Source organism: Macaca thibetana, chromosome 15 (genome assembly GCF_024542745.1).
Source record: "Macaca thibetana thibetana isolate TM-01 chromosome 15, ASM2454274v1, whole genome shotgun sequence".
Classification (NCBI taxonomy): domain Eukaryota; kingdom Metazoa; phylum Chordata; class Mammalia; order Primates; family Cercopithecidae; genus Macaca; species Macaca thibetana.
In genome coordinates this window covers 45,641,772-45,666,789 of record NC_065592.1, presented here as the reverse complement: position 1 = coordinate 45,666,789, position 25,018 = coordinate 45,641,772, and the positions used below count along the sequence as shown (strand labels likewise).

The 25,018-nt window shown below is 45.2% G+C and overlaps 2 protein-coding genes across 2 annotated transcripts in view; both read left to right on the top strand.

The window, feature by feature from the left end:
- CCDC107 (coiled-coil domain containing 107) overlaps positions 1-25,018 on the top strand; it is a 232,499-nt gene that overhangs the window by 90,937 nt on the left and 116,544 nt on the right. The window lies entirely within an intron of this gene.
- RUSC2 (RUN and SH3 domain containing 2) overlaps positions 11,592-25,018 on the top strand; it is a 24,655-nt gene continuing 11,228 nt past the window's right edge. The window contains 2 exon segments of the mRNA XM_050762068.1: positions 11,592-13,867; positions 20,909-23,014. Of these exon segments, the coding sequence (XP_050618025.1) occupies positions 21,001-23,014 (2,014 nt within the window). The 5' untranslated portion in view covers positions 11,592-13,867; positions 20,909-21,000.

Sequence of the window (25,018 nt, the reverse complement as noted above, 5' to 3'; positions counted from 1 at the left end):
TTGGAGATTTTCACTTAACCCCCCAGTTTTCAGATTGGCCCCTCATCCTGCTTTCTTCCATGCCTTGTTTTCCTGAGTCGAATGCAGTTCCACTCAAGTTTCTCCAGAAATAAATCTCCAGTAATCTTGAAGAGCAGGAGACCAGTGGTCTCCTGACAGTATGGGGTTGTTGGTGGGGACTGGGAGTCTAATTACTTCTTCCACAAACTTTAACCAACATCCCAATTTTTTTTTTTTCCTTGAAAAAGAATTTTTGGTCGAGCATGGTGGCTCATGCCTGTAATCCCAGCACTTTGGGAGGCCGAGGCAGGCGGATCACCTGAGGCCAGAAGTTCAAGACCAGCCTGGCCTACACGGCAAAACCCCGTCTCTACTAAAAATACCAAAATCAGCCTGGCGTGGTGGCGCACTCATGCAGTCACAGCTATTCGGGCTGCTAAGACAGGAGAATTGCTTGAACCCGGGAGGTGGAGGTTGCAGTGAGCTGAGATCGCATCACTGCACTTCAGCAAGCCTCAGCCAGCTTTTGAACATACTTTTTAGGCCAGGTGTGGTGGCTTCTGCCTGTAACCCCAGCACTTTGGGAGGTCTAGGTGGGCAAATTGCTTGAGCCCGGGAGTTTGAGACTAGCCTGGTCAACATGATGAAACCTTATCTACCAAAAAAAAGAAAAGAAATACAAAAATTAGCTGGGTGTGATGGCACGTGCCTGTAGTCCCAGCTACTTGGGTGGTGGCCATGCAGAGTGAGTTCCTAGCATTTTTTGGAGTAATAACAGTGCTTTATATTTCTATAAAATGGTCAGTTGACAGAGCATTTTCACGTACTGTTTTGAATAGACCACTGTTCAGATCTATAGTAGGGGGCATGTTTCCCCCTAGCCTTCAACTCCCCATAAAGTAGCCTGGTCCAGGCACAGGAAGACTCAGTAACCAATGTTTATATTCATGCCTGCTTTATTTTGAGCACTCCTGGATCTCTCTATTGCTTAGGAAAGCTGCCCAGATCACTACTGAGTTCTGGAGGATGCTGGGATTGAGGAGTGGGGAAAGGTATCCATATCCAGTCTTTTCATGTTTCTCTAAGGTTACCGACCTATTTTGGTCACAGTTGTGTAATCTCCTTTGTGGGGGTTTTGGATATTAACCAACATCTTATCACTTAATAATAGTATTATACTTACTGGGTATTTACTATATGTCAGGCACAATTTAAGTGCTTGATAATATTAATTCACTTAATGTAGTTGGTGGTATTTTTATCACCATTCTACAGGAAATGGGGGCAGGGAAAGGCAAGATAACAGGCCTAGGATCATACAACACTCAAACAGATATTACCGCATTTTGTAACTGTTAAATTTATTGCATTCAGATTTTACTTGGCGGAGTACAGTGGCTCATGCCTGTAATTCCAGAGCTTTGGGGGGCTGAGGCAGGAAGATCACTTAAGCCCAGGAGTTCAAGGTTGCAGTAAGCTAGGATGGTGCCACTGCAGCCTGGGCAAAAGAAAGAGAGACCCTGTCTCAAAACAAAATAAAAGCCACACAAAAAATTTTTACTGATGTACAGTTTAGATACTTGTTACTGATATTCTTTATCCTGAGAGAGTTTTACTTCCTGAATTCATGGATTCATGTTTTCTAATAACTTCTGAAATATTATCTGTCATTATCTCTTCAAATATTACCTCTCCTTGATTCTCTACCAAAGATTCTAAATATATTAAACATTTTCATTCTGTCTTATCTCTTAACTTCTCATTCACTTTTCTGTTCTCTGTTTTTTCGTGCTGTGTTCTATGTGATTTCTTCAGATTGATCTTCCAGTTCACTAATTCTCACTTCAACTTCGTCTTTTCTGCTGTTAAATTTGTCCTTTCATTTTGTTTTGTTTTGTTTTTTTCTTTTTTGAGACAAGGTCTCGCTGTGTCACCCAGGCTGGAGTGCAGTGGTACTTTCATGGCTCACTTTAGCCTCAATCTCCCAGGCTCAAGCAGTCTTCTAACTACAGCCTTCTAAGTAGCTGGGACTACAGGTGTACACCACCACACTCTGCTTGCTTGCTTGCATATGTATGTACATGTGTATGTATCTAGTGACAGAGTCTTGCTATGGTGCCCAGGCTCTTACCAAATTCCTGGCCTCAAGTGATCCTCCTGCCTCAGCCTCCCAAAGTGCTGGGATTACAGGTATAAGTCACTGTACCTGGCTGAGTTTTTATTTTAATAATTATTTTTCTAACTTCTAAACATATTTCATTCTTTTTCAGATCTGCCTGGTTATTTCTAATAATTCATTGCCACTCACTTACCTTTGAGATTTATCTTTTAAAACATTTCACACATAGCTGATTTATATTCTGTAACTGACATTTTTGGTATCTGAAGTTCTTGCAATCTAAATATATTATTTATTGTTTTCTCTGTTATGTGCTCATGGCATCTTTGTGATCATTAATTCTAATTTTTGTTGCTCTTTAATTTTGAGAATTCTGTTGACTTAGGTTGGGAAATATATTCCCCCAGAGAAAATTCATATCTGCTTCTACCAAAAGCTGTGGAACACCACCTACCGTGGATCATGATGAACTTCCTCAGGCTTCCCTGTTTCTGCTTAATGCAGAACTCTCAGGTTTAGCCCCCTCACCCTTGACGGGGCTAAGTCTTCCAGTGGCGCAAGTCTTATCATCTTGGCTGCAGTGATGCTCTGGGAATTGACCCACAGGGAACCCTGGTCCTCCCCATTGCTTACTGCATAGCTCATGAATTTTTCTCTTTTTGGGGAATTGGGTAGTCACAGAGATGTCTCCTATATACTGAGAGACCTGAAATGCTTTTAAAAGTATATATTGCCCAGGCACTGTGGCTCATGCCTATAATCCCAGCGCTTTGGAAGGCTGAGGCAGGAGGATTCCTTGAGGCTGGAAGTTCAAGATCAGCCTGGGCAACATAGCAAGATGCCATCTCTACAAAAAATTTAAACATTAGCCAGGCATGGTGGCATATGCTTGTAGTCCCACCTACTTGTGGGAGCTGAGGCAGGAGAATTGCTTGAGCCCAGCTCAAGGTTGCAGCGGGCTATGATTGGGCCACTGCACTCCAGCCTGGGTGACAGAGTGAGACCCTATTCCCTTAAAAAATACATATATATATATATATATTATATAGGATCTCGTATTTCACATATTTTGCAGTGAAAGGGGCCCTGTAATGTCTTGATTACCATAATGTGGGAAGCAGAATTCTCTTTATGTGATTTGGTATCCTTTTTTTTTTTGAGATGGAGTCTTGCTCTGTCACCCAGGCTGGAGTGCAATGATGCTATCATAGCTCACTGGAGCCCAAAACTCTTGGGTTCAAGTCAGCCTCCTACCTTAGCCTCCCAAGTAGCTAGGACCATAGGCATGTGCCACCACATACAGCCAATTTTTAAATTTTTGTGTTGACAGTGTCTTGCTTTATTGCCCAGGCTGGTCTTGAACTTCTAGGCTCAAGCAGTCTTCCCTCCTCAGTCTCTCAAAGCACTGATATTTTACTTTTTAAATTAGCTTAAAAGGGCCGGGCATGGTGGCTCATACCTGTAATCCCAGCAGTTGGGGAGACCAAAATGGGAGGCTCACTTGAGGCCAGGAATTCGAGACAGACCTGGCTGACATAATGAGACCCCCCCATGTCTAAAAACATAAATTAAAAAAAAAAATTTTTTTTAAGTTTAAAAAAGAAAAAAATAAATAAATTAGCTTAAAAGGCTTTTTCGATACCATTGTGTATACCTTGTATACACAATTTTAATGGTTCTATCATATTCCATTACATGGTTAGCTCACTAGCCATTTTTTCATTGGATACTTAGAATATTCTCAATTTTTCTCTGTTGCAGCTAATATTGCAGTGAACATCAGTGGGGAAATATGAGGCAAATCGAGGAGGGTAGAGATATAAAGAAAATGGATAACTGTTATTCTGGGGCAAGAGTTGCAAACTCAGATGCCTTATAGGAGCCAGACAAATAATGCAAATAAGTAAAATGAACCAGTGAAGCTGCCATGAGGAGTGGTGGGAATGTGGCAAACTGAAGGTCACATGCTCATCTATTGAGGGGAGCCACTTCTCAGCTCCAGCTGATTGTTATCATGTAGGAATGAGGGCTTAGTATAGCCAGTTCTTTTTTTTTTTCAAGCAAGACAAGATGGAAATCTAGACTTTTTTCTAGAAATCTCCAAAATGTTTATGGTGGCATTTTTACTACACAAAGCACATAAAACCTATTGACATACTAGATGTGACAGTCAGGCTGTCACTTTGCAGCCTTTGCTAATGTTTATGATGGCATTTTTACTGTGCAAGCCACATAAACCTATTGACACACTAGATGTGATAGTCAGGCTGGCACTTTGCAACCTTTACAGCCTTTGCTCCAGGGTCATGACTGTGGATATAAATGGGAGGGAATGTACTGACTGAAGACATAGCTGCTCAGTCATGTTTCCATTCTCAGAATGAGCATGGAGTGTAATGAAGGGTTTAAGATCTCTGCATTAAATATTTATTTACTAAGCACTTTACTATGGCTTGGCTTTCAGTTTTTCTTCTTCCTTACCTTCTTCTTCTTCATCAAATATGCCATTCTCAGAAGAGGCTGACCTTCTCAAAGCCAGCTGGGCTCCATTTCACCTGCTGTGCTTGCCATCCATTCAGTAGCTTTGTTTGTGTTTGTTTTTGAGACTGGGCCTTGTTCTGTTGTCCAGGCTTGAGGGCAGTGGCACAATCTCCACTCATCGCAACTTCTACCTCCCGAGCTCAAGCCTTCCTCCCACCTCAGTCTCCCAAGTAGCTAGGACTACAGGTGCATACCAGCAAACCCAGCTGATTTTTGTATTTTTTATAGAGATGGGGTTTCACCACGTTGCCCAGGCTGGTCTTGACTCATATGCTCAAGCAATCCGCCCACCTCAGCCTCCCAAAATGCTGGGATTACAGGTGTGAGCCACCCCACCCAGCCAGCCATTCAGTAGCTTTATCAGACATCATTGGTCCTCCACTATGTACCAAGGCCCTTTGCTCAGAATTACCTATCAATGTATAAGACACAGTTCCACCATCTAGAAGTGTACTGTCATTAAGAGATAATAAAATGGCCAAGTCTTGATACCAAATGAATTGTACATATAATTGGTATTGAAGAAGTTTAGGAGAATGATTTCCATGAGAAAGAAAAGTGCTTCCAGATATGGTAGAATTTGAGCCACATCCTTAAAATGAAGGGTGGGAGGGAATGGGGAGAACATTCCAGATACCTTCCCAGTGAGTAAGGCAAAACTCAGGGTATATTCGGCATGTGACGGGAATGTGGTTGGATAGGTAGAAAGGAACTTTTGGGGGTTTTGGTTGTTTTTTATTTTTGTTTTTTTCTGAGACTGAGTCTCACTCTGTTACCCAGGCTGGAGTACAGTGACACAATCTCTGCTCGCTGCAACCTCCGCCTCCTGGGTTCATGGCGATTCTCCTGCCTCAGCCTTCCAAGCAGCTGGGATTACACGCACACACCACCACGCCTGGCTAATTTTTGTGTTTTGTAGAGACAGGGTTTCACCATGTTGGCCAGGCTGGTCTCGAACTCCTGACCTCAAGTGATCTGTCTGCCTTAGCCTCCCAAAGTGCTGGGATTACAGGTGTGAGCCACTGTACCTGGCCGGTAGAAAGGAACTTTGAACGCCACATTAAAGAATTTGGGGCTGGGCACAGTGGCTCACGCCTGTAATCCCAGCACTTTGGGAGGCTGAGGCAGATGGATCACAAGGTCAGGAGATCTAGACCATCCTGGCTAACACGGTGAAACCCCGTCTCCACTAAAAAATACAAAAAAATTAGCCAAGCGTGGTGTTGGGCGCCTGTAGTCCCAGCTACTCTGGAGGCTGAGGCAGGAGAATGGCATGAACCTGGGAGGCGGAGCTTGCAGTGAGCTGAGATTGCACCACTGCACTCTAGCCTGGGCGACAGAGCAAGACTCGGTCTCCAAAAAAAAAAAAAAAGAATTTGGATTTATCCTGTAGACAGTAGGGAGCCACTGAAGATATTTTAGTAGTAGAGTGACTTGTTGAAGGAAGTTGAGGAGATTACTCTTGTGTCTGTATATGTGATAGCTGGGAACCAAGAGACAATGAAGGTAAGAAAACTAAGTTAGAAGACTATATAACTCAGAGGAGAGGTAATACAGGCCTGAATTTGGAGGATAGAGTAGGGATACGAACTGGAGAGGCAATAGAGGAAGTGGTTAAGAATACTGACTCTGGAATCATACAGGTCTTTATCTGAGTCCCAGCTTAGACATTTACTGACTGAGTTACATTGGGAAGATTATTTAATATCCCTGAGCCTCAGATTTCTCATTCATGAAGAATAATAACACCTAGCTTAGAGAGTGGTTATATGGATTAAATGAGATAATGTAACTAAGTGTTTAGCATAGTAGTGGAAACATAGTAAAAACAAGAAATTATTGGGCCGGGCATGGTGGCTCATGCCTGTAATCCCAGCATTTTGGGAGGCCAAGGTGGGTGGATCATGGGGTCAGGCGATCAAGACCATCCTGGCTAACACAGTGAAACCCCGTCTCTACTAAAATCCAAAAAAATTAGCCAGGTGTGGTGGCGGGCGCCTGTAGTCCCAGCTACTCAGGATGCTGAGGCAGGAGAATGGCGTGAACCCAGGAGAAGGAGCTTGCAGTGAGCAGAGATCGTGCCACTGCACTCCAGCCTGGGCAACAGAGCAAGACTCTGTCTCAAAAAAAAAAAAAAAAAAAAAAGAAAGAAATTATTAAGTTAATGCCCGAAATATTGGAAGGAAGACTCAGCATGACTTGGTAATTGTCTGCATGTAAAGAGAGTCCAGATGACTCTTTTATTTTCAAGTACAGGCAGTCCAAAGAGACCTAATTTGAAATTTTAAAAATTGATTTGGTTTTAGATGTGTTGAATTTGAGGTAATAGTGAGTATCTGATAGGCTATTGGAGATTTGATTCTGGAAGTTCAGGAAGAATATAAGATTTGGAAATCAACAGCAAAGATAATGGGAAATACTAAAGACTGTTCAGATTGAAAAGACTTCAGATCTGAACCTTGCTGTAAATTTGCATTTAAATATGGGCCCGGTATTGTTTTATTAAACAACGAAGAAGGAATTATCTAAGAAGCAGAACTAGGAGGATTGGTTTACAGAAGCCAAAGGGGCCGGCATGATGGCACGTGCCTATAATCTCAGATATCTCATTCATGAAGGATAATGTTTAAATGTTATAAGAAACCCTGTCTCTACCAAAACCACAAAAATATAGCTGGCTGTGGTGGTATGCACCTGTAATGCCAGCTACTAGGGAGGCTGAGGAACGAGAATCACTTTAACCTGGGAGGTAGAGGTTACAGTGAACCAGGATCAGCCACTGCACTCCAGCCTGGGTGACAGAGCGAAACTGTCTTAAATGTCTCAAAAGAAAAGAAAAGCCAAAGGGAAAGAGGAGTTGAATAGGAAAGGATGACTGCTGATAGTGTCAGATGATTCCAATATTATAAGTTAAAAAATTATAACTGCTTCACACAGCTCAAATGTTGTAAGAAAAAAGATTTCTGGTGGTTAAGAAACGATGAAGGAGAGAGTAGAGAGAGAATTTTAAGAGTCCATTTGTTAAGGAATTTTGGTGTCAAGGCTGGGTGTGGTGGCTCACACCTGTAATCCTAGCACTTTGGGAAGCCTAGGCAAGCAGATTGCTTAAGCTCAGGAGTTCGAGACCAGCCTGGGCAACATGGCGAAACCCCATCTCTACTAAAAAATACAAAAAATAGCCAAGCATAGTGGCGCATGCCTGTAATTCCAGCTACTCAAGAGGCTGAGGCACGAGAATCGCTTGAACCCAGGAGGCGGAGGTTGCAGTGAGCCGAGATCACGCCACTGCACTCCAGCCTGGGTGACAGAGCGAGACTCAAAAAAAAAAAAAAAAAAAAAAAGAATTTGGTGTTGAAAAAAGAAAGAGAAGACTATCTGACTCTGATGTCCTTGGATTGACGTGCAGTGATATCCTCTGCTTTCTGGTACCCTGACATTCCACCTCTCACCCATACCCCGTTATGGGGTTCTCAAAGACTTTGGCCTCTGTGGATCTGAGCAATACCACTCAAGCTCCTACAGCAGCTGCCACTGTTTTTAACAGCTTTATTGAAATATAATTGACATATCTACATTTCACCATTTAAAGTATACAATTCAATTGTTTTAGTATATTCACAGAGTTGTGCAACTATGACTGTAGTCTAATTTTGGAACATTTCATCATTCCCAAAAGAAACCCCACACCCATTAGCAGGCACTCCCCATCTCTCTGCCTCTCCAGCCTCTGGCAGCCACTGATCTACTTTTCGTCTCTATAGATTTGCCTTGTCTGGACATATCATGTAAATGGAATGAAACAATATGTGACTTTCTGTGTTTCTTCTTTCACCGAGCATGTTTTCAAGGTTCATCCATGTTGGAGCACTTATCAGGACTTCATTCCCTTTTATTGTTGAATTAATTCATTGTGTGTACCACCTTTTATTTATCCCTTCTGTTGATGAACATTTTGGTTGCTTTGCTCCTAGTTTTTGACTATTACGAATAATACTACTAGGAATACTCATATACAAGCTTCTGTGTGGATGTTTTTTGTTTCTTGTAGGTATACACCTAGAAGCAGAATTGCTGGGGTCATATGGTAACTCTTTAACTTTTTGAGAAACTGCCAGAACTGTTTTCCAAAGTGGTTGCGCCATTTTACAGTGCCCTCAGCAATGTGTGAGAGTTCAATTTCTACACATCATTGTCAACATGTGTGACTGCTTGCCTTTTTTTATTTTAGCCATTCTAGTGGGGTCAAGTAGTATCTCACTTTAGTTTTTATTTGTACTGCCTAATGATTAATGATGTTAAGCATTTGTTTATATAAGTACTTGTTGACCATTTGTGTGTCTTCTTCGGGGAAATGTTTATTCAAATCCTTTGCCCAGCCAGGCATGGTGGCTCATGCCTGTAATCCCAGTACTTTGGGAGGCCGAAGCAGGAGGATCACTTGAGCTCAGGAGTTTTGGACCAGTCTGGGCAACATAGTGAGACCCCCATCTCTACAAATAATACACACACATACACACACACAAATCCTTTGCCCATTTTTATTTATTTACTTATTTATTTTTTTGAGACAGGTTCTCACTCTGTCACCCAGGCTGGAGTGCAGGAGTGCAATCTTAGCTCACTGCAACCTCTGCCTCCCAGGTTCAAGCACCTCTTGTGCCTTAGACTCCCAAGTAGCTAGGATTACAGGTATGCACCATCACACCCAGCTAATTTTTACGGGTTTCACAATGTTCGCCAAGCTGGTCTTGAACTCCTGACCTCAAGTGATCTGCCTGCCTTGGCCTCCCAAAGCTCTGGGATTACAGGTGTGAGCCACCATGCCCGGCCCCCTTTGCCGATTTAAAAATTTGATTATTTGTCTTTTTACAACTGAGTTGTAAGTGTTTTGAATTATATTCTGGACAGAAGTCCCTTATCAGATATATGATCTGCAAATTTTCTCACATTCTGTGGGTTGTCTTTTGACTCTTTTTTTTTTTTTTTTTTTTTTTGAGACGGAGTCTAACTCTGTTGCCCTGGCTGGAGTGCAGTGGCCGGATCTCAGCTCACTGCAAGCTCCGCCTCCCGGGTTTAGGCCATTCTCCTGCCTCAGCCTCCTGAGTAGCTGGGACTACAGGCGCCCGTCACCTCGCCTGGCTAGTTTTTTGTATTTTTTAGTAGAGACGGGGTTTCACCTTGTTAGCCAGGATGGTCTCGATCTCCTGACCTCATGATCCGCCCGTCTCGGCCTCCCAAAGTGCTGGGATTACAGGCTTGAGCCACCGCGCCCGGCCTTGACTCTCTTGATTGTGTCCTTTGAAGAACAAAAGTTTTAAATTTTTATGAAGTCTAGTTTATTTATTGTTCTATTTTCTCATTTTGCCAGCAGGAAGTCAAAGTTTTTCTGTTTTTTTCTTTTGTCACTTACATATTTTATATCTTGTCTAAGAATGTGTTGCCTAACTCTAGGTTACGAAGAATTACTTCTTTGTTGCCTAAGCTTCTTTTTTTTAGATATGGAGTCTCGCCCTTGTTGTCCAGGCTGAGGTGCAGTGGTGCAATCTCGGCTCACTGCAACCTCCGCCTCCTGGGTTCAAGTGATTCTCCTGCCTCAGCCTCCCGAATAGCTGGGGTTACAGGTGCCCACCACCACACCCAGCTAATTTTTGTATTTTTAGTAGAGATAAGGTTTCACCATGTTGGCCAGGCTGGTCTTGAACTCCTGACCTCAGGTGATCGGCCCACTTCGGCCTCCCAAAGTGCTGGGATTACAGGCGTGAGCCACTGTGCCCGGCCGCCTAAGCTTCTTTTTAATAGATTTTTTTTTCCCCACATGAAAAACAGTCTTCTAAGCTTATTTAGTCAAGTCTACCCACCACTTATTCTGATTTACACACAAGGAGCATCTCTTTTTAGATTATTCTTGTTCAACAAGACTTCCATATGCCAAGCATAAGACACCTTCTGAATGCCAAGCACTATGCTAGGTTTTATGGGAAACACAAAATAAAAATGATATTGTCTTATATACTGGATAATGGAGATGCACAGATGACTATAACTCCAACTTTGCAGTCTAGAAGAGATGTTAAGGCAGATAGGCAAAAAAGAACAATAACCATGTTAAGTGACATGATTTACTTAATCAAAACTTCTCAGGGACTGATTCTAGTTGCTGATGAAGTTCACCATTAATATGCAATGCAATGAGAAAAGTACAGTATGCTCTTTCTTATAAAGTTATGATCATTGATGTAAAGTTTTGTAATGATGCTACTTGACAATATAAGAAGTTGGCCTTGCAGTGAGCTGAGATCCGGCCACTGCACTCCAGCCTGGGCGACAGAGCGAGACTCCGTCTCAAAAAAAAAAAAAAAAGAAGTTGGCAATCCAATATTGATCCACCTGTTTTTTGTGGAAGTTGTTTTCTTGTCTGTAAAATCAACCACCTGCAACCACTGGTTCAGAGGACAGATTATTTCTGGCTCTGGGGTAATCAGAGGAGACTTGATGGAGGAGTTGCTCTGGGCCTGGTAGGTTTGGATAATTTTGAACAGGGCCAAGTGTAACAGGAAGGAGAGTCTGAATGAACAAATGCAGTAGAGTGGAAATGATCTTCTGAAACATGTTTCAAGGATTGCATGATGGGAAACCAAGGTTGAGTGGAGTAGACAGCCGAGGGTGGGCACGGTGGCTCACACCTGTAATCCCAGTACTTTGGGAGGCCGAGGCACGTGGATCACCTGAGGTCAGGAGTTCAAAACCAGCCTGGCCAACATGGCAAAACCCCATCTCTTCTAAAAATATAAACCTTAGCCGGGTCATGGTGGTGCGTGCCTGTAATCCCAGCTACTCAGGAGGCTGAGACAGGAGAATCACTTGATCCCGGGAGACGGAGGTTGCAGTGAGCCAAGATCACGCCACTGCACTCCAGCCTGGATGACAAGAGTGAAACTCAAAAAAAAAAAAAAAAAAAAAAAGAGTAGATAGCCGAGATGGATGACCTCTAAAGCCAAAATGAGGAGGCTCAACTTGATTCTCTGGGTAATGAGAAACCATTAAAATGGCCAGGAGGAGTGGCATGTTGAAGAAAGGTGGTGCTTTAGGGAGATGAATCTGGTAGTACTAAAAAGTAAATTACAAGTGGGGAGACTAGTTAGGAGGTGGTTGAGGTTTATAATGTAACAGTATTTGTGTTTTGTTTCTGGTTGGAAAATAATTTGATCTTTCCTCAAAAGCCCTAGATCTTTGGCAGTAGTGGTTAGGAAGTAAGTGGCAAGGTTGTCTGTGATGTAGTGAATTAAGCCAGGCACTAGAGGTCTGAGAGCTGCCACCTTCCATAGGCAACTGGAAACACTGGCTGTGCAGCACAATGCATGACTTAGCCTCACAGAAATTTCAGAGTCAAAGACCCTGGGCCCAGAGCTCTCATGGTAAGAAGCTTGAACTCCAAATGCTTGGTCATGAAGATTAACTTTGCCCTAACCTACAGATGCTTATCCAACCGTGCTTTGTGTTCTGTATCAGCTAGGCAAGAGGAAGGCAGAGTGACACCATTTCCTCACCTTTCAGTGGCTGGCTAGGAACAGCAGTCTCCCTCCTTCCTTCCCTTCCTCACTGTTCCCTGCTTTATAGGATCAAGGGGCCATGGCTGCTCAAACAAGTCAAGGCTGGAGATGGATCTTTGTGTCTTTGTGTGTTTTTGTTCTCTCTACAATTGACTCAGCTGAGCATGGTGTCAGTGGACACATGGGTGTCATAGGGAATAGGAGAAACAAGAAAGGAAAAGAAGTTACATCTCTTCCGGATCCTGAGGGATAGCTGTTATGGTCTTGGCCAGTGGTTTCTCCAAAGGCTTCTTTCTCACGCCCTGAAATCCGAGGGCATGGCTGTGGAGTCCAGATAGTAGTCACCTTGGGAGGAGCCCTAGGCAGGGCTAGTGTTTGGGGACCAACCCCTGCTTGAGACTATCTCTGTATTCAAGCGTAGCAGCAGGGAGCAGTGACACAAAGTGGACAGAGACCTCACCGCAACTTCCTGTACAACTGGCTCTAGCTGCAGTTTCTTCCTTTTTCCTTATTCCCACAGAATTGGCCCAGAACCTGAGGAGGGTGGAGCAGGGAAGGAGCAGAGGACTCTGTAGGTCTCCAAGCAGAACTGAGATTTCTCTCTGGCCTAGGAGAGACCACTGTCCCCTGCCTTCCTTTCCCTGGGAAGATAGGCTTCCTGGCCTCTCAGCCCAGCTAGAGGGATTCTGCCTCCACACAAACCCAGCTGGACCCAGCTGAGCACTGACTGAGAACCGATGTATGTGAGAGGGGCCAGTTCTACTTCAGCCACAGCGAGTAGACCTCTGAAGACCCAGGGAACTGAATTGAATACCATGTTAGGAAGAGGGCCTGCAGCCTCCAGGTCCTTAAGACTTACCACCCCAGTGTACAGAAGCCTGCCTAGCACCCTGTCTCTCTAGGAAGGCCAGTGCTAAGACTCGTGGGCCATCCACCAGGACTGAGTTCAAGTTACTGCTGGCAGAATGGTGACTGGTCCTTGCAGCCTCCCTTCTGGGCTTCAGGAATCCCCTCCCAGGCTGACTGCCCCACCCTGAGGCTAGTCTGGAATCCTGGTTAGAGGAAAAAGCTGGAAAACAGAGTCATTCACAATGGGCAAAAAGAGGAGGGAGAGGTTTCTGGTTAAGATATAAAAGGAGGAGCCTAAAGAAGGAAGGAAGCTCCAAGGCTCTGCCCAGACATCTTCCCTGAGACGCCTAAGGACAAAAGAGGAGCTAGACACAACTCTCCCCATTTTTCCTTTGCTGTCTTGAGAGTTCTCCATCTTCCAGCACTGACTGCCCTCTGTGGCTGGCTCCTTTCTCTACCCTCCCCCTTCCCTAGGCTAAAGGGCCCACAGGGACTGGAAGGGAGGGAGGCTGAGTGGCTGTGCTGTGGGCCTGCCTGCTCCTTTCCCTTCCCCCTTCCCTTAGCAGCAACGTCACCGCATCACCAGCAGCCGCGGCAGCAGCACGGAGACTGGGGCTGGGATTGCGCAGCCTCCCTGCATTAGCAACGATGCCATTGTATTAGCAGAAATCAGATCTTAGGAAATCGGTCCAGTTCCCCTGTGTGGTCCCGTGGAACAGTGTCTCAGCTGGAACTGTCGAGGTAGAGCTTGGTCGGAGTGCAAAAGGGACAGACACATCAGGGGTCCAGCTCAAGGCTCCTGACAAAGGTATGGCTCAGGGAGCTGGGGGAGGGGCAGGGCAGAGATGCTAGGATACTGATCAGCACATTTGGGCCCTGGCTTCTGAGGGTTGGCTTTGTCTTTCCAAAAGGGAGAGGGGGACGGTGCTGGGGGGATAAAGGGAATGTGCGGGAGCACAGCATTAGACGAGCTCATCCATGCATACATTTGGGCTATGGTGCAGAGATGGGGAAAAGCCAAGGCTTGGGCTAATGCCATTTATGCTATTTTGTCAAGAAGCAGATCGCATCCTTCCTTTTTGGGCATTTCTAATGAAGCTTCTAGTATGGGTCAGGGATGGGGGAGTCAGATCTAGAAACAAAGGCTTAATGGGAGGAGACACCCCTATAGCTACTGTAAGTTTATGATGGAGAACATGCAAGGATCCATGCAGCTTTCAAGAGAAGGGGCTGGGAAGCCTTTCTGTCCACACACACATACATACATACATACATGCACATAGCTATACATGCACATAGACACACATACCATATCTTCTGGTGCTATGGGAGCCACCAGGCTCCAGGTAAGGATGGAGTAAGAAAACAGGGTGCCCCACAGTGTGTGGCAGGGGTAGGGACAGTCATTGTAATGCCTAGGGCACCTGACCTGTTACAATAAGCCTTCAAGAAGAGACCTAAGCGTAAGCTAACACTCCCAGATCTACCCTCCCGCCCTTCTCCCTTTGATCCTACCCAGGAGAGGACCAGTCAGGAAAAGGGTTATCAGCCCTACAGAGGCATCTTATCAGGATCTCAAGTCAAGGTCAGATTGCTAGAGAAGAGCAATTGAAGACCATTGTCTTTCCCGTCTTTATTCAGAAGGCCAAAAAAGAGGGAAGGGTTCTATGACTGGCAGAAAGACATTGATGACCAAAGCTAGAGGAAATCTTTTTTCTGGGGTTTTCCTGCCCAGAGTTGCTCCATTGCTGAGCAGGTAGGAAGAGTTCCCTAAATTCCCATTTCCACACCTGTAATCCCAGCACTTTGAGAGGCTGGGGTGGGAGGATCACTTGAGCCTAGGAGTTGAGACCAGCCTGGGCAACATGGTGAAACCCTGTCTCTACAAAAAATTTAAAAATTAGCCAGGCATTGTGGTGTGCACCTGTAGTCCCAGCTACTAAGGAGGCTGAGGTGGGAGGATCACTTGAGCCCAGGAGTTCAAGGTGCAGTGAGCTATGATCGCATCACTGCACTCTAGCCTAAGCAACAAAGCTAGACTCTGTCTGTAAAAAATAATTGTAAAAAAATTCCCACTTCTAATAACTACCTTGGTAGAGGGTTCAAAAACATAGGATAATAGGAGACAGTAGTGCCATGTTGTGCAAATATATAGTTGAGGAATACACTGGATAGTTATGGGAGTGTATTTGTTCCCAGGAAGTGTCTAGGAATGTGAACCACAGAGCAGGGAAAAATGAGACTTGAGACTATGTATGGGGCAGGGAGATGAGGGCTGGGAACTGGGGCAGGAGGTGAGATTGACAAGTGTGATCACAGCCTGGGGACAGTATGAAAGGGATTGTAGGTTCATAGAATAGAGAGGCAGATAGACATAACCTGCGTAAATGGAGGCTGAAATGTGGGTCTACCCAGGACAGGTAGGGTGCAGCTGCTCTGGGAGCAGAGTAATTGCAAGGACTTTAGGAAGAGGGTGTGGCCCCAATCATTTTCTGTGGAAGGCCATTGTAGTGGAAATAATTACAAATTGGGCAGACCTGGGAATGAATCCCATCTCAGATGTGTAAATATGGGCAAACTACTTATACACTCTAAGCTTTGGTTTTCTCATCTTTACAATGGGAAGGATTATGCCTACTTAAAAATGTTACAGTACATTTAAAGATGATGTATGTAAATTAATGGCATATAAGTATTGAATAAATGATCATTTATAGTATTATAATAGGACAAGAGACACCCATTTGGGACAAGGGCCAGGAAAGAGGCTCTCATAGAACTTTCTTCTTATTCTGGATCCTCTGTTTCTTCCCCATCCGCATCTTCCATGTCTCTCCATTTAGTCAGGGCAGAAAAAGTCTGAAATGAGCTCTTCCAGCTCAGTGTTTTCTCTTCACCTTCATTAGAGGGGATGGGCCACTTGTCTTGATGTAGAAAAAGTCACTCCCAGGAAAGGAGCCTGAGATACACTCTCAGTAAATGTTCTCTGTGGTGTCATATGTACAGTTTACTCTCTTTTTTTCTTTTTTTTTTAAGATGGAGTCTCGCTCTGTCACCCAGGTTGGAGTGCAGTGGCACGATCTCAGCTCACTGCAAACTCCACCTCTTGGGTTCAAGTGATTCTCCTGCCTCAACCTCCCAAGTAGCTGGGATTACAGGAGCGTGCCACCACACCCAGCTAATTTTTGTATTTGTAGTAGAGACGGGGTTTCACCATGTTGGCCAGGATGTTCTCAATCTCTTGACCTCATGGTCCGCCTGCCTCGGCCTCCCAAAGTGCTGGGATTACAGGCGTGAGCCCCCATGCTGGGTCTACTCTCATTATATTCTTAACTGATCAAGAAAAAAGGTCAAAAGTTAGGATTCCTGAGTCTCATCTTAATTCTGTTATTTATTCACTGAGTGGTCTTGGGCAAGTCATTTCATTTTTCTGAGTGTAAATTTCCTTATTTTTGAAAATGAAGATGGCTCCGCCTCCTTTGGTAAGTTTATGTAAGGATCAGTAAGATATGACATACATAAAAAGTGCCTTGTAAGTAAATGTGAACCGGGTGGGCAAAGCATGAGTACAAAATCTCATGAGATGCCTGGAGAACTTCCCCTTAGATGGCTGAATTGGAATCGTCTATGGAGGAGCCATTGCTGGGCATTTCCCTTGGTTGTGTGGAGATCAAAAAGGAATAAGATCTTCTCTGAGATACAGAAGTATAAAATAAAATGAAATCAATCAGTGAAAGAGCTTGACAGTTAAAGTAGGATTCAATACAACCTAAATGTAAAAGCTAAAACTATACAGCTTTTAGAAGAAAACCATAGGTACATTTCTTTATGATCTTAGGACAGGTAAAGATTTCTTAGGATACAGAAAGATTTAACCATAGAGAAACAAACTGATAAATTGGTCAATTTAAATTTGATAAATTAAAAACTATCAAAAAACACAGTTAAGAAAACAGACAAGCCACAGGCTGAGAGAAAATGTTCATGAGACATATTATTTGACAGAGGACTTGTATCCAGAATGTTAAAACTCCTATAATTCAATCATAAAAAGACTAACAACTCAGGTTCTTTTAATGGGAGAAGTAGTCAACAAATAACCAGGCACCTACTGTGTTCAAGCACAGAGTTCACTGTATTGCAGTCTCCAGCCTCGGAACTGTGCTCCAGTCTGGGAGATACATATGTCAACATTACATTACAACTGTTAGTGCCCTCCAGCCAAGGGCTCCGTCATCTCCCATGCTCATGTGTCCTTTGTCTCTGATTTAGAGTCAGCTTTCTGCAATCTGTATCTGTGCATCAGGTTTTCCATATTAATGCATGTATGTCCTAGTAATGGTTTTGTGGGCAGAATCATACATTCTTTTATGTGATACTTGTGAATGCCTCTTGAAAATGCTTTAAAAAGGAAGAAAAGGTACTCATTGAAGGTCAGTGATGGCTGCAACCCATAAGTACCCCTAAAATTACTGCTATGTACGTAAGAAAGTTCTCTATACTCCTTTTAGTCCAGGCTTCGAGATTATGGCCAGGACTCCAGGGGAAACCTAGTATGTATGAAAGGAGAAACCCCCTCAAAGAAAAAAAAATTGTTTAGGCCCGGCATGGTGGCTCACACCTGTAATCCTAGCACTTTGGAAGGCCAAGGCAGGTGGATCACTTGAGCCCAAGAGTTCGAGACCAGCCTTGGCAACATGGAGAAACCATATCTCTACAAAAAATACAAAAATTAGCCAGGTGTGGTGGCACACGCCTGTGGTCCTAGCTACTCAGGAGGCAGAGGCTACGGTGAGGTTGCAGTGAGCCATGATCGCACGACTGCACTCCAGCCTGGGAGTGAGAACCTGTCTCAAAAAAAAAAAAATTTGCTTAAATTTTTAAAATTGCTTAAAAATTGCAAAAAATGGGTATTTATTATGTACAAATTAGAAAATACAGCTGAAGCAAAAAGAATAAAATTAAAAATCCAAATCACTCAACAGAGATAGGCACTAGTAACAGTTTGTTGCACATTACAGATTTTCTTCTATGTGTACAGACATGTTTATTTACAAAAATGGTGACAAACACCCGGCTAATTTTTGTATTTTTAGTAGAGATGGGGTTTCACCATGTTGGCCAGGCTGGTCTTGAACTCTTGACCTCAAGTGATCCGCCCGCCTCAGCCTCCCGAAGTGCTGGGATTACAAGCATGAGCCACTGTGCTTGGCCTGATTTCAAGACATTCTATTTCTATGGATTTGCCTATTCTGGACATTTCATATAAATGGAATCATACATCATAAAAGCCCTTTGTGACTGGCTTCGATTGTGCCTAAATTTTTGGCTACTGTGAATAATGCTGTTATGAACATTTGTGTACAAGCTTTAGTGTGAACATATGTTTTCATTTTTCTTGGGTATATACCCAGGAGTGCAGTTGCTGGGTCATGTCATGACACTATGTTTAACATTTTGAGAAACTGTCAGACTTTTCCAAAGTAACTGCACCATTTTACAATACCCCCCGGCAATGTTTCAGGGTTCCCGTTTCTTCATATCATCATCATTTGCTAGTTGTTATTGTCTGTATTTCTTATTTTACCCATCCCAGATGGAGAGAAGTAGTATCTCGTTGCAATTTTTATTACTCTAATGACTAATGATGTTGAACATCTTTTCATGTGCTGGTTAGCCACTTGTATGTCTTCTTCAGAGAAATGCCTATTCATACTGTTTGCCCTGTTTTAAACTGGATCATATGTCTTCTTTTCTTTTTGAGACAGAGTCTCACTCTCTCGCCAGGTTGGAGCGCTGTGGCATGATCTCAGCTCACTGCAACCTCCGACTCTCTGGTTCAAGCGATTATCCTGCCTCAGCCTCCCAAGTAGCTGGGATTACAGGCATGCACTACCACACCCAGCTAATTTTTATATTTTTAGTAAAGACGGGATTTCACCATGTCGGCCAGGGTAGTCTCGATCTCCTGACCTCGTGATCCTCCCGCCTCCTCCCAAAGCGTTAGGATTACAGGCATGAGCCACCGTGCCCAGCTTCAAATGTCTTTTTATTGTTGAGTTGTAAGAGTTCTTTATATATTCTGATTAGAAGTCTTTTATCAGGTGTATGAGTTGCAAATATTTTCTCCCATTTTATGGATTGTCTTTTCACTTTCTTGGTGGTATCCTTTGAAGCACAAAAGGTTTTGGTTCTTACCGAGTCCAATTTATGTTTTTTCTTTTGTCACTTGTGCCTTTGGTGTTAATATCTAAGAAACCATCACCTAATCCAAGATAACAAAGATTTACTCCTATGTTTTCTTCTATAACCCTTAATCTTGTAGCTCAGACTGTCTTAATGTCTGTCCTACATCTCTACCCATTAGCCCAATAAACACACAAAGGCTTGGAAGCTCAACAGAGGAGCCTGCCTTCCTCTCAGAAAGAGGGGGAGGAAGCAAGATTGTAAATAATAATTGCTGCTTAAATTTAACACAATTGTATATTAATACCTTGTCCCTCATACATATACTTAGCCATATTTTTTATGCATTGTTTGTTCATGTCCTTGAGTATATGTGACTTGCCTCAGCCCTTACCACATTCCACATGAGCTGGGACCCTGTGGTCTAAATGAGTTAAATTTTAAGAGATTGATGGTGTCAAGGATTCAGTTAAATGATGAAGAGAAAGGCAATGGGGGATTTAGACTCAAGGTGAGTGAAAAGGAAATAATAGGAATAAAAAAAGAAGGGAAATGAATGAATTTGGAACATTACATGTGAGGAGTCGAAGGGAATGAAGACTGTTGCAACCTGAACGTGGAAACACAGCAGACTAGAACTTGAGCAGGCCACACTGCCATGGTGCAGCCAAGAGACCAGAGAAGCTCAGGATGGGTTCTGTGTCCTTAGCACCAGGAGACCTTGAACAAGAGAAAACTTTGCTTTAGCCTATAAGAGGTAAAACTGGGATGAGAAGACTTTCCAGTGGATCCCATTAGTGAAGGTTCTAAGCTAAAACTGGGCAGCATTTGGGCACTTCAGGATGTCTATCCTGAGCTAGACACATGTTAAGAGTGTATTATGCCTTTCATGTTTATCTTATGATGTGTTAGAATGATACAGAAGACATAAAACTAGGTCCCCCCACCCCCATTGAGGAGGAAGAGGTTGACATCAGTCATAACTTGCAGTCACCCTAATGCCCAACTCAGTCTCTGCATTCAAGAAGTTCTAGTACAGCAGTGAGGATAGTAAGGATACTTAGCCCACGGTCATCAGAGAGGGACAAATATTCTGGGGCTCATAGGACGAGAAAGGGGATCAGAGATAACAGTCACTTGGTCAGATCATACCGTATATTTTAAAATATGCTTCTTGCAAAATTACAGCTTATTGCTATGAGTTCATATTATTCATGATTTTCCCTCGTCTGTAAACTTATGTGCTGTAGCTGTGTCTAAGCCTTAGACGTCCTAGATGTTTTTTTCTTAATTGTGTCATTATTCATAGTTTTTTTGTGCTGAGGACTAGTCATTGGTTACTGCCAAGGACATAGTCCTTGAAAGAGAAGGGGAAAGTACTGCCCAAACCTTCATATGTGGCATTAGAAGGACTTGGCCTTTTGTCATAATTTGATGCATGGTGACCTTAAAATTAAGGGGGACCTCAGGTGCTGCACCTGTGCAATGCAGAAAGCATGGTTAGGTCCCCACCCACCTATTGGGCTGTGTGGTCAAGCTCCATCTTGACTCAAGCCTTTTCTCTTCCTGGGCTCTTCTCCATCTGAAAATGCTGTAGGGAAGGGCATGCCCCTGACTTCCAGGGAGGTGACATTAGGTTCCCTTTCTTTCCCTCTCTCTCCAGGTGCCAAGCTCTCCTGATGAAATGTGTTCTGCCCCACTGGGCTCCAGGGACAGTGTCTGGTGCTGTTGAAGCCCTTATTCGAACTTTCCAGAATGGATAGTCCCCCAAAGCTGACTGGAGAGACCCTCATCGTTCATCACATCCCCCTGGTGCACTGCCAGGTCCCAGACAGGCAGTGCTGTGGAGGAGCAGGTGGAGGTAGTGGGAGCACAAGACCTAATCCCTTCTGCCCACCTGAGCTGGGCATCACCCAGCCTGATCAAGACCTAGGACAAGCTGACTCTCTGCTGTTCAGCAGCCTGCACTCTGCTCCAGGAGGAACTGCACGGTCTATAGACAGCACCAAGAGTAGGAGTCGGGATGGAAGAGGCCCTGGAGCCCCCAAACGACACAACCCCTTCTTGCTGCAGGAGGGTGTGGGTGAGCCAGGACTTGGTGACCTGTATGATGACAGCATTGGTGACAGTGCCACCCAGCAGTCCTTCCACCTGCATGGCACTAGCCAGCCCACCTTTCATCTATCCTCTTTCCAGCTGCCACCATCTGGCCCCGGAGTGGGCAGGCCATGGGGGGCAACACGCAGTCGGGCTGGAGTGGTGGAAGGGCAGGAACAGGAGCCAGTGACGACCTTGGATACCCAGCAGTGCAGCGCCAGCCACTGCTGCCGGCCAGAGCTGGAAGCAGACACTATGGAGCTGGATGAGTATGGGGGACCTGGTGGGAGTGGCAGCGGGGGTGGAGCCAGCGATACCTCTGGCTTTTCCTTTGACCAGGAATGGAAGCTTAGTTCAGATGAATCCCCAAGGAACCCTGGATGCTCTGGCTCAGGGGCCCAGCACTGCCGCTGCAGTAGCACATCCAGTCAGTCCGAGGCAGCTGACCAGTCCATGGGCTACGTGAGCGACTCTTCCTGCAACAGTTCAGATGGTGTGCTGGTCACCTTCAGCACCCTCTACAACAAGATGCATGGCACTCCCCGTGCCAATCTCAACTCTGCCCCACAGTCCTGCAGCGACTCTTCCTTCTGCAGCCACTCAGACCCTGGCGCCTTCTACCTGGATCTGCAGCCCTCCCCAGCTGAGTCTAAGATGTCTTATGAGTCCCATCACCCTGAAAGTGGAGAAAGGGAAGGGGGCTATGGTTGCCCTCATGCCTCATCTCCTGAGCTTGATGCCAACTGCAACTCCTACCGCCCACACTGTGAGCCATGCCCAGCAGTGGCTGACCTCACAGCCTGCTTCCAAAGCCAGGCCCGTCTTGTTGTGGCCACACAAAATTACTATAAACTTGTCACCTGTGACCTGTCCTCCCAATCATCCCCAAGCCCTGCTGGCTCTTCCATCACCAGCTGCTCTGAGGAACACACCAAGATAAGTCCCCCACCAGGCCCTGGCCCAGACCCAGGCCCCAGCCAGCCCTCTGAGTATTACCTATTCCAGAAGCCAGAAGTCCAGCCAGAGGAACAAGAAGCAGTGAGTTCCTCCAGCGAGGCAGCAGCTGCTGTGGGCCCCACTGTGCTTGAGGGGCAAGTATACACGAATACTTCACCCCCCAACCTCAGCACTGGACGTCAGCGCTCCCGCAGCTATGATCGCAGCCTGGAGCGCAGCCCTCCTGTCCGCCTGGGCTCACTGGAACGCATGTTGAGTTGCCCAGTGCGCTTAAGTGAGGGCCCTGCAGCCATAGCCGGGCCTAGCTCCCCACCCAGGAGGGTCACCTCCTTTGCCGAGCTGGCCAAGGGCCGGAAGAAAACTGGAGGCTCTGGCTCGCCCCCACTTCGTGTGAGTGTTGGGGACTCCTCCCAGGAGTTCTCACCCATCCAAGAAGCCCAGCAAGATCGGGGGGCCCCACTGGATGAGGGCACTCGCTGTAGCCATAGCCTGCCACCCATGCCCTTGGGGCCAGGCATGGACTTACTTGGCCCAAAGCCAAGTCCACCCTGGTCCACCCAGGTCTGTCAGGGACCCCACTCCAGTGAGATGCCTCCTGCTGGCCTTAGAGCTGCGGGGCAAGGCCCCCTGGCTCAGCTGATGGATCCAGGGACTGCTCTCCCGGGGAGCCCAGCCAACAGCCATACCCAGAGGGATGCAAGAGCTAGAGCTGATGGTAAGAAGCCTAAGGGTTAGCGAATATGTGGCTATTCACCAGCAGGATATGCATGGCCACCTCCGTGACGGGTCCCCGCCAAACCACCCTGTCCATACCACCAGAGGTTCCACATCCTAGATCTGTTATCCCTCCAGGCCAGGGCAGGTCCCACAGCTACAGTGGAGTGGGCTCACTGAGGAAAGACAGAGGACTCAAAAATACACTGAGCAGACCCGGCGCAGTGACTCACGCCTGTGATCCCAGCCCTTTGGGAGGCCGAGGCGGGCGAATCACTTGAGGTCAGGAGTTTGAGACCAGCCTGACCAACATAATGAAACCCCATCTCTACTAAAAAATAAAATTTGCCAGGAGTGGTGGCACCCGCCTGTAATCCCAGCTACTCAGGGGGCTGAGGCAGGTGAATCGCTTAAACCCAGGAGGCGGAGGTTGCACTGAGCCGAGATCACACCAATGCACTCCAGCCTGAGCAGACAGGGTGAGACTCTGTCTCAAAAAAAAAAGAAAAAGAAAAAATACACTGAGGAGATAAAATCAGCAGGACTTAGAGGCTGATTGGGAAATGAAGGATTCAGAAGACTGATTCTGAACCTGGATGATGGGAAAGATGAGGCCATGGATAGGGGCTGTAATCACAGGAGATTTCCTGGAAGAGGGATAAGACATCAGTTAGGTTTGGACATTTAGGAATTTGCGGTGCCTAAGGGGCAACCAAGGGATACGTCTAACAACAACACACACACTGAGCGTCAGGTTTTTTTTTTTCTTTTTGAGACGGAGTCTTGCTCTTTCGCCCCGGCCGGAACACAGTGGCCTCCCTAGGCCAGCTCTTTCCCTATTTATTTTGTTACATTTTAAATAAATATTTTATACTAGTGTGTTAAGGGGGTGCTGGTGACAGAGAGATGAGAGGGATGACTGTTTTCAAGGATTCCAGCTAAGGATGGAAACAGAAAATGTAGTCGATCATTAAAATGCAGAGATGGCAGTGTTGCATACTGGCCAGTGAGAGGGGTATCTAGATCAGACTGAAATGTCGGAGGAACTGCTAATGCAGTTTACATTTAAGGCCAATCTAGAAAGATGATTAGGATTAGTCTTTGTGAAGACTTGTAAGAAGAATGTTCTAGGCTCACAGGATAGTCTGTACAAAACCACAAAGGTACAGAATAGCTTGACCCTTTCTAGGAACTGCATATAATTTGGTGTAGCCATAGTGGAAAACAGGTGGAACCACTGAAAGATTTTAGTCAGAGAAATGGCTTTTGGCATTTGTTTGTTTTTGTTTGGTTTGGTTTTTCTGTCTGCTTAATTGTATGTTTTGATTTGCATTTTAGAAAGATCACTGGTTGTTTGCTCCTTCAGGCCTTGTTTAAAAAAAAAAAGTAATTGGGCTAGGCACAGTGGCTCATGCCTGTAATCCCAGCACTTTGGGAGGCCGAGACGGGCGGATCACAAGGTCAGGAGATCGAGACCATCCTGGCTAACACGGTGAAACCCCATCTCTACTAAAAAATACAAAAAACTAGCTGGGCGAGGTGGCGGGTGCCTGTAGTCCCAGCTACTCAGGAGGCTGAGGCAGGAGAATGGCGTAAACCCGGGAGGCAGAGCTTGCAGTGAGCTGAGATCACGCCACTGCACTCCAGCCTGGGCGACAGAGCGAGACTCCGTCTCAAAAAAAAAAAAAAGTAATTGGATCACTGGTTGTTTGGGTAGAAGACGGACTGGAAGGGATGTCTTCCCTGAAGTCAGGAGAAAGCACTGTGCAGATTGGAAAGTCATTGGAATAAAAGTGGTAGCTGGCACTCGCTAGACATGGTGACTCACACCTGTAATCCCAGCACTTTGGGAGGCCAACGCAGGCAGATCACCTGAGTTCAGGAGTCCAAGACCAGCTTGGCCAACCTGGTGAAAGCCCATCTCTACTAAAAATACAAAAATTAGCTGGGTGTGGTGGTGCACACCTGTAATCCCAGCTATGTGGAAGGCCGAGGCAGGAGAATC